Source organism: Durio zibethinus, chromosome 27 (assembly GCF_047325235.1).
Source record: "Durio zibethinus cultivar Kanyao isolate XHJ-2024 chromosome 27, ASM4732523v1, whole genome shotgun sequence".
Lineage (NCBI taxonomy): Eukaryota > Viridiplantae > Streptophyta > Magnoliopsida > Malvales > Malvaceae > Durio > Durio zibethinus.
In genome coordinates this window covers 12,213,748-12,224,044 of record NC_143188.1, presented here as the reverse complement: position 1 = coordinate 12,224,044, position 10,297 = coordinate 12,213,748, and the positions used below count along the sequence as shown (strand labels likewise).

Here is a 10,297-nt window from a genome sequence, read left to right as displayed (position 1 = left end):
CAACAAAGGAGAAGTTGAATCTTAACACAAATTAGGTCATGTCCTGCACTTGATCAATTAGGAGATAAATCGTACAATATTGTGTTTTTTTTCTATTGAGGAGACCATAATTAGAAAATAAAAAAAAATTATAAGTGTCAAATTTTAAATATTAAATCTGTTAGATAATTTTTTTTTAAGGTGACCACATTTAGCTTTGAACATATATTTGTTCTTCTAATGAGAAAACACAGATGTATTTAGGAAGATTTAAACCCCAAATTAAATTCTGAACTTTGATACAAGTTAAATTAAAATCATGCTTGTTTCTTTAAATTCTTGCTATTTTATTTGTATATCATTAGACAATTCTAATTAGAGTGCCTTGTACATTGTCTTTTTGTTTTCAATCAAGATCCTAAAAAAAAATTACTAGGAAAAATCTTGAAAATCTTCATGATTACTCCCATCTCAGGCAAATTCTAATCAATTCGATTAATGATTTGTGTAATTTAAGAATATTCAACTAATTTTCAAACCAAAATTTAATACAACAAAAATATGTTACATCCAAATGTATATTAAGAAAATTAAGTTTGATAAATTAATTAATTTCATTTAGTGAATATTCAAATAATAAGGTAATTTTATTAGTTTAAATGAATTTTTACAAAATTAAATGAATTATAAATGGAATAAGTAAATTTAAATTTACAAAATTGAGACAACCAAAATACTCAAATAATTTATTTATTACTTATTTAATTAGGTCCAATATTTTATCAAATGGAGCCATTAATTTTGAACCCAAACATTTACAAAAGCATTAATTAATCAAAACGACTTTAAGTAAAATGGAAAAAAAAATAATTTAAGTTAGTGGCGTCAACTTTAATTCAACCAAAATGGCCAAATCAAAATAGCTTAACAATAATTAAAAAAAAAAAAACCTTTAATTACCTTCAACTTCTTGATTTAGTGATCAAAAAATCCTTAAAGAAGACACAAAGACTAAAATTTTAACCCTAACCTTCTCCCTTTCCTCTTGTTGTAAGGCTCTGTCCCTTTGAAAAAAAAAAAAAACCTTTAATTTCCCTCTAAATTGACTCAATTGCCCAACAAAAAGCTGCAAACTTGCAAGTGACTAGTGACTTCTTTTTATTCTTTTATGTGAACATCCTCTTACCCATTTATTCTTTTCTCTTGTTGTAAGGCTTTGTCCCTTTGAAAAAAAAAAAAAAAACCTTTAATTTCCCTCTAAAATGACTCAATTGCCCAACAAAAAGCTGCAAACTTGCAAGTGACTTCTTTTTATTCTTTTATGTGAACATCCACCACCTCCCAACAATATCATACAAAAATAATAATAAATATTCCAAAATCATGAATCCTTTTACCCATTTATATCTTCATTCAATATTGCTCTCGTTCCAATCATTTTGCTTATCAAAACTTTAATCTTCACTAGAATTTGAGCCAGTTACTTCGGAGTTGATAGTTTCTGGTCATTTTTTTTAATATATTATTATTATTATTTTAACATAAAAATAAAAAAATAGTACACACTACTATTCTAAAAACATTTATTATTAACTTATTCTGTTATATCAAGAGCATTATGATTTTTTTAATTATTTGATCAATTGTATGATCTTTTTAATTTATCGTATATTACATTTTTTTTTGTGAAAACAAAAAAAAAAAGAACAGTCCGATTTTTTTTAATGAAACAGGGTTTTTTTTTTTTTATGTATTTTGATATTTTTATTATTATATTTTTATAAGATTTTAGTATTTTATTTATTATAAATGAAAACTTTTATGTTTTGATATTTTCTTTTCTTTTTTCTTTGAAATCAATTGGACACTTCAATTGAGAATTATTCCTACTTGATGACAACTTTAATTGTAGTTATTATTATTATTGATGATTAATTCATCAGTGATTATTGATATTTTATATTTTATATTTTTATAATATTTTTCATGAAAACTATTTATTTAGAAAAAAGTTAAAGGAAAACTTAAAAGAGAAAAAATGATAAAATCTCAATTTTTTTCTTTTATTTTTTTAAACTTTTTTATGTAAAAGAATTCTAAAAAATTAAAGAAAAAATTAATAAGAGGAAAAGTAAAAAAAAAAAAAACACGGTTTTATTTTTCATTTCTTTTTCTTTTTCTTATATTTTATATTTTGTTTTTTTAAGAAAAAGCTTAAAAACTGTCCCTAAAAGTAAATAAATATATAAATTGATGATTTATCATTCGATTAAACCTCATTATATTTTTCTATTTTTATGAAAAAGTAAAAAAAAAAAAAAAGAAATTGTGGTTGGGTGGCTAATTGAATGATAAATGTCATTCAGTTACCTCAAATTAATCCAAAAATTAAAATGTGTCTTCAAATTATCAAAAACTCAGTTAAGGCCTTATTTTAATAAAAAGTATAGATCGATTAACTTAATCATTACAAAAAACCATACGTTTTCATTTCGTTTCCCTTTAACTTACTTTATTCTAATCTAATTTATTTAATGATTAATTAGCCTCACTTTATACCTTTTGCATTTATTTTCTTGATGAATTGTGGGGAATTGTTTCCATTTTAATCTAATTCTTTTTAACTACGTTATACCTTTGCATTTTGGTTTAAAGTATTATTGGACCGACAACTATTTCTTATGCTTCAAGTTTGAACGTTGTGCATTCTTTTATTTTTTTATTTTTTATTTTTTTACGTAAAAGTTTAGGATAAGGTGAGATATTTTTAGTTTAAGACTACAACAAAATTATAAGTTTCAAAGAATATTTACATTAAATTTATAAATCGTTCATTACAAGAAATTACTAGTAATGAGATTCGAACCTAAACTTTACAAGCGAAGCATTCGAATTTACTCTACCAACTCACCCAACTCTGTTTCCACGAATTACCTTTTGACTATTATGTTATACCTTTGCATTTTGGTCTAAAGTAGTATTGGACTGACAATAATTAATTCTTTATACTTCAAATTTAAACGTTGGGCTTCCTTGTTTTTTTTTACTTAAAAGTTTAGGGTTGGGTAAAACTTTTTCAATTCATGACCATAACAAACTACAGTTTTTAACAAAGATTTACATTAGATTTACAAATCGTTCACTAAAAAAAATTATTAGTAATAAGATTCAAACCTAGACTTTACAAGTGAAGCATTTGAATTAATCTTACCAACTTAACCAACTCTATTATAATGAATTACCTTTTGACTATTACGTTATACCTTCGCATTGGTTTGGCATCTAGCAATACATGTATATAATGGTCATGTGCCTAAGTGGGAAAAAGACCAAGTGGAATGTCAAGTATTTTCTGAAATTTGGAGAGCAAGTGGTATAGTGATGGAGATTTCAGAGCTATTAGGCGGTGGGAGGATAGAAAAGGTGTGATAGTGACTAAGTGAGCTGAGGTATTAGCTTTGGTGTGTATCAAACGGCAAGGTTGGCTATATGAGAAGGAAGTGGTTTGGATAGGATTATCACCTTAGAGTGTGATGAGGGATCCTTGGTGAGAAAAGGTCATGTATAGGGCACTAAAATTCGACACAATTGGGCCTAGTTGAGACATCCATTAAATGCCCAAAATAACATTAGATTTGAAGGTCTTCTTATAGGCATCAATTAGGCTATAGAATTGCTTCACTCTTCCCTTTTTTGCAGCTTCTGCATCATTGTCAAAACTGGTTCGAGCATAACCCAAAGGGTTGACACAAAAGTTTGAAACTAGAGGATCAAATATTGTAATGCTCATATCAGTTACAACAACATTATTTTGGTATCCACCAAGATAGACGTTAATGTACCGTCGACATGACCAACATTATCATCTAACCGAAGTGCAACCATAACAGATAGCAACTTTAAGAATGCATAGCGAGTTACCATAAAAAAATTCTCCTCTAGCTTTGCATTTTGAAGATATAGGGGTTTTACTATATCAACAGGTGTTGTATCAGCAGCATGCTCTAACAACTCCTTTGTTTGTTTCAATGTCATTTCCATGAATCTCTGTATAAACATTGGCAGATAAGTGACCAATATATCCATCATATATACATACTTGAATATCTTGACGCCTTTGTCATACACTTTGAAAGCATCTTCATAATATTTGTTTTCTTCTAACAAAAATGCATAGTTTATAATAATTTGTGTCATGGTAATTCGTAAATCTAGTATTTTTACATAGATTGCTCCAGTTGACTCCAACGTACCCTGACTTTCTTCTATGTCTATATAGAAAGTACCTCAAGGATTTATGGAGTTGCTCCATTTTGTTCTTTCCACTTTTTAATTTGATTTCATGTTTAGTTTTATAAGATTTCATGTTAGAAATATTTTGATGCGATTCAGAACTTCCATAAATCCATTTTTGGAAACTTGTTTAAAAACAAAGAATAATTAAATAATTTTACTTACAAAAAATTTGAAATAAAATTGGGGTGTAAAGAGAAAAAGGTGGGGTGCATTTAGCAATACACAAAATTAAAGTTCTAAACTTCTAAGTGACTTCTTCTTCTTTTTATTCTTTACGTGAGTTTTTTGTTAGTGGATAAAACTTACATAAAGTTTTTTAGGTGAAGATTATAAAAAATTTTTTTACAATGATTTAATAAAAACTTAAATAAAAAATTCAAACCAATAAACTGATAAAATTTAATGTGAAATCAATAATATGTAAAAAATTATTAAAAATATTGATTATAATTCAAATTTGATCGATACTTATTCAATGATAAAACTCTATCAACAATTTTACTAATAATGTCTATCTAAAAATATATCAAAATTCATTAAAATTTTTAAAATTTTACACACTTAAATTATGTAACGAGATTTTTTAATTTATCGATTTTTATTTTTATTTAATCATTTTTAATAGAGAATTTTATAAACTTCACCTAAAAAATTTCATCTAATTCTTTTCCTTTACGTGTATCCACCACCTCCCCACAATATCATATAAAGATCATTGATGACTAGTGTATTTTGTCCAATGTCGGGAATCCTCTTATTTATTTATATCTTCATTCAATATTCCAATCATTGTGCTTATCACTTTAATCTTTATTTGTTTAGTTAACTTAATAATTAACTCCAAAACACATACTTTTGCATTTTCTTTCCCTTTAATTTAATTTAATTTATTATAATCTAATATATTCCATGATGAATACCTTTGCATTTTTTCCATGATGGATAGTGGGGAAAACATTCCCCTTTAATTATTTTAATCTAATCTTTACTCCGTGAATTAGTACTTTTGGACTGGCAACAATTCCTTATTCTTCAAGTTTGAATGTTAAGCATCTTTGGTTTCGGTAAGTCAAGACATTCTATTAAAATATTACATACGATTAAAAAAAAATGAGACCACTAAAATGTTCAAAACAAATTACATGATCTCTTAATTGAAAGGTAACATATGCAAAAATTTAAAATTTAACTCAATTAATTCATGTAATTATTCTTAATTAATAAATAATCACTTTAATAGCATACACTTCATAATTTCAATCAAACACACTTATAAGACAATTGAACAAATTATGTTTTTGAATTTGCATCATTCAAGTTTCGATTTTTTGGAATTCATAATTTCGGGTTTGAATCATTTTAAATTTAGGTCATGACAAATTTGACTTATTTTGGGTTTAGTCTCTTTTGGGTTTTTCCGTTTGCTCAATCTCAGGTTAATTACAATTTGAATATTTTCATGTTAAAACTTCAAGTTTTACAAGTTTTAGATTGAATCCATATCTAGTTAATTTGCTTTTAGATTAATTTACATTCAAGCTACTTTCAGTTTAGATTGTTTTTATTCGAATATTTTCGAATTCGAATTTTAAATTTTTTTAATCAATTCGAATCATATTGAAATTTGATTTCAAGCCATTCGGACATTTTTCTGAGTTTGATAATATTTTTCCAACCCAGGTCTTTTTTTGCAATATTCCAATAACTCATACCTCTAGCTAAGTTAACAGGTTAATATATACTAGTAAAACCTCCCTCACTTCGCAACGCTAAGTATCAATACCCTTTTGCACCCTAACTACACTAATAGAATGTCACAAATTTCACTAGCGATCTTCCATTAATGAATTTAAATTCTCTTAGAACAAGACCCTTAATATATACAATAATCTATATATTTCTCTTTTAATTCTTGCTATGTCACCTTTATATATTTGGTTTGATATTCTTGTTTATCTAATCTTTATTAATTATGTACGCCACAGATGCTAAATTTGGACCAGTTCATATTGCATGAAGTGAGCTTGAAGGAAAAAAACCACGAGAACTGAAATGATTGAAAAAACAAAGAATTTGCCATGTTTCCTATCTTCTTCAGTACTTGGATGAGGCGAATAAGCCATCCTATCATGAGCTTGTAAGCCCTTTGATCAGTAGTTTGACAAACTGGAACACCCGGAGCTCCCCACATTCTCGTAAGACTAAAGCTATAATCACTTCCAATCCCGCAACATGCTTTTTGTGTCGATGTGCTGTCAAAACCTGTCTATACCAAACCATAACCAACGACCCTCTATACCAAAAAGAAAGTAAATTAATAAATTTTGAAATAACCGTAACAGATTTGCAAGGGAAGAATAGATATGATTGAAGGGTTTTTTTTTTTTTTTTTTTTATAGAATAGAACTTACTGTCACAGCATCCTTTATGGCTTGAATTTGAAAAACCGCATAGGCACCATGGATTTTCCTTGAAAAAGGGCATAGTTGTAGTCATTCTCTCCAATTTCCCCAACCATGAAAAGAGCTGTTTTTAAATTTCTTGAAACAACCTATTAAAAAAATGACAAATATTTGAAACATGGTTAGTTTTATTATTACTGAATTAGAATCAAACAAAACTAACAAAATAGTCTGTAAATAATTAAATAGAAAGATGATGAGGAGCCGAATTGCCAATACCTTCATCATCATCACCACATGAAAAAAGGTAGACATCCAATCAAGTTGCCTAGTGAGAGAATTGGTGGTAACTGGGGCTAGCTACAACACTATTACCATCCAGAGCTTCCACACAGTAGAACCAGCAACCGCGAAATTCACCCCATCACCACCACCTCCAGTAAACAATGCATCGCTATACAAGTAGGCCTTGAGAAAGGGAATTCCAGCAGATTGAGCTGTCAAAGTACAGTATAGTTTCAGTTCTGTTATCAGATACACGTGGAGTCACAGTGAGCTAGAAAATAAAAGCAAACAAAGCGTACTTACCTAGATAATCGATCACTAGTAAGCCATTGGAGCATTTTCCCGTTGCATTTTTGAAGAGGGTTTCACCATAAGGAGGCCTAGCAAAAACAGATGAAGGGTTCTCTCAGATCAAATTACCGGCGTCCGATATCGAATCACCAAGCTGATATATGGCATCAAACTGGCAAGTCCGAAACTAATTGCATGGCATGAAGGAGAATGAATAACAACAAACAGGAAACAGATGGCGAGAAGTGGAAAAGAAGCGAGCTAGCCATATTCCTGGAGATTCCGGAAGAATAAGCTCAAGGAAAACTTTGGCTATGGCCATGACTATGATTTGATGCATTGCCTCTGGTGCATGAATTATTTATACAGGGAAAAAGTAGTTTCACTTATAGTTGTAATAGTATTAATACTAATTAAAGAGGGTTTGGGAAAACAAATCCCATGCCGCTTTAGATTATTAGGATTATTTTGCAGTTTGGTATAATTATTATAGAATAATAATGGTTTAATTTGGTGGATTATTTTAATGATCTCCGATTTGGATTACATCTCATTTTCTTTTTTATCTTTTATTTATTTATTTATTTATTTTACAAAAAATGTCGTAGTAGTCAGAGATAAGAAAAGAAATTATAAATATTAAAATTTGAATCTATACTTGATGGATGTCATTTTCTAAAAATGATTATATAAATCTATTGAATTAAATCCGATTTTTTTATTTACTTTGAACAAAAAAATTATCAGGAGAAGTAATTATGTATAACGATCAAAATAACTTGCATTGGCTATATTTGTGAGTTGAGATATTTAAATTACTAACAATAATCAAGAGAAATTATTAAGTAAATGAACCAATTAAAATGGGATATAATATACTATAAAAAATTTAAAATGATGCAATACATTTGTGGCTTTAGATAAGTAAATTTGTAAACATGAGTTTGCATTACCACAAAATCAAAGCTCCATGGATCATACAAGCAGTGAATTTCACCATCCAAGAAGGGGAGGGTCAGTTGCCTCAAAATTTGCTTGTATTTGTCTCATCTACATTGATGTTTAACCTATCAAACACCCAAAACAAATTCTCATATTCTGAGCTTCATTTGATATTTAAAATACCAAATGCCCAAAATATAACAGCATTTCAACTTATGCCTTGTTTGAAAAGGGCTATGCTCCAAGGAAACTTGAGTTTAATGCTGTAACAAGTAAAACAATAATTGTGATGCAACAATTGAAGCAAATATACTTGATTACTTAAGGTGTAATCGTAAAAAGTGAAATTCAAGTGCCCAAACAGACACAGACACAAAGAGGAAATCAGATTACCATTTAAGACATGATTTACAAATAAAATATTCAGAACACTGAGTAAGTTTGCTCTAACCTTCCTGTAAGCCTACTGTAGGACAATCCATAAATCTTTACTGCACCTTCAAGATCCTGAGTTGGGACATACAAAAGTGTAGACACCATTAATTCAGGCCCGAATCAATTGGGCTTGAACTTGAACTCGATTGCAGTGTTTATATATATATATATATATATATATATATATATATATATATTCTTTTTGAACTGAATTGGAAGTGATCTATAAGTCTCTTAGTTTTATCCTATAAATAGACTTGAATTCAAAGTGAATGAACACATGGAAATTAGACAGAAATTACAGAGAAAATAAGAGAGAAACACAGAAAAATCAGAGGAAAAATAGGGAGAAACGGAGAGAACACAGAGCAAGCAGAAAACAGAGAGGGGCAGCTAGAAAAATAGTTCTCGGCCATATCCAACAGCAGCCGTTTCATCACATAGAAAAAGGTCACATTCTCCCTATAGTCTTGAAACCACCATTGACACCTATTTTCCCACAATCATCATAATCCACCGTTCTGAACACGACAACCCCAAGTTTACCACTGCCATCGACTATCAACAGTCCTAACTCATCAAACCCGCTGCTAGTTCATCAGCAACAAACGCCAAATCCATTAAACGCAACCAAAAACCCAAAATCCAAAATCAATTATGCATACCCAGACCCACACCCAGGAATTTCGCTAAAACACAGAGCATCCAACACAGAAACCTCATCAGCAAAAATCCCAATTTTCAGAATCAATTGCTTCTGAAAACCTCATCCCATCAATACAGGAAATGGCAGTGTGGGAAGGAAGGTTGAAGTCGTAGCGGTGGCGAAAGGCTTGGCTGTATTGGCAAGCAATAGTTCAAGGAGAAGGATGTTTAGGGGCTGTGCTAGAGTGAAGCAAGGGTAGCTTTCGGTGTTTAGTGTCGTGGAAAGACGAAAGAAGGAAGGAGTCAGAAAGGCAACTGAAATGGTGGAGCTAGTGGCCTTTTAGGAGCTAGTGGTCTATATATGTACAGAAGCAAGGAGGCTCATTATTTATTTAATAAAAATTAAAAAACATTATTTGTACTGCCCATTGCAATGACGTTGATGAATATTCAATGCAATGGGAGAAGGCAATTCGATAGACTTAGGGCTAGCTTAGTATTGTATTTGGATTGAAAAACGTAGTTTTTTAAACACAAAAATAATGTTAAACATATTATAATTTGTGTTAAAAATATTTTTTATTTGTTAAAATTGAATCAACCGTAAAAGCTAATTGCAGGTGTTTGAAAATGATGGTTTGGAATTAATATGATCAAATACACATTTATTTTCCAAGATCATGTTTTTTAGATTTATTAAGTTTTACAGCAAATTATTACGGTAATACCAAAAACTAGAAAATCTTAAACCATAGTTTTTTCCAGTAATTATTTTAGCAGTTTTCAAATGTATTTTTTGCAAATCAAAATTTTTTCAACCACAACAATTTTGCTAAAGTAAGCCTTATTATTAAGTTGAAGATGAAGTTTATGTTAGACCAAAAAGCCTCAATCCACTCACACCAATAGAAGTAAAATCAAACACATAAGAGATAATAATTTAACGTAATTTGATTTAACTGATTTACATTCACAAATGAAAAATCAAATCTATTAGTTATAGAGAATTACAAATATAAATC

General features: G+C 29.1%; 1 protein-coding gene across 2 annotated transcripts; it reads right to left on the bottom strand.

The window, feature by feature from the left end:
* Positions 1-6,213: 6,213 nt before the first annotated feature.
* LOC111279438 (GDSL esterase/lipase At5g45910-like) lies at positions 6,214-9,716 on the bottom strand. Of its 2 annotated transcripts, XR_016334758.1 has the most exons (6): positions 8,647-9,716; positions 8,207-8,458; positions 7,266-7,342; positions 6,957-7,174; positions 6,687-6,826; positions 6,214-6,568 (listed from the first exon to the last, which is right to left on the bottom strand). XR_016334758.1 is itself a non-coding variant. In XM_089756503.1 (5 exons), the coding sequence occupies exons 1-3, from the start codon at positions 8,251-8,253 to the stop codon at positions 7,038-7,040; spliced, it is 261 nt and encodes an 86-aa protein (XP_089612629.1). In that variant the 5' UTR covers positions 8,254-9,716; the 3' UTR covers positions 6,214-6,568; positions 6,687-6,826; positions 6,957-7,037. The 2 variants fall into 2 exon arrangements, 1 of the variants encoding a protein (XP_089612629.1); XM_089756503.1 differs by having other exon boundaries at positions 8,207-9,716.
* Between the last annotated feature and the right edge of the window lie 581 nt (positions 9,717-10,297).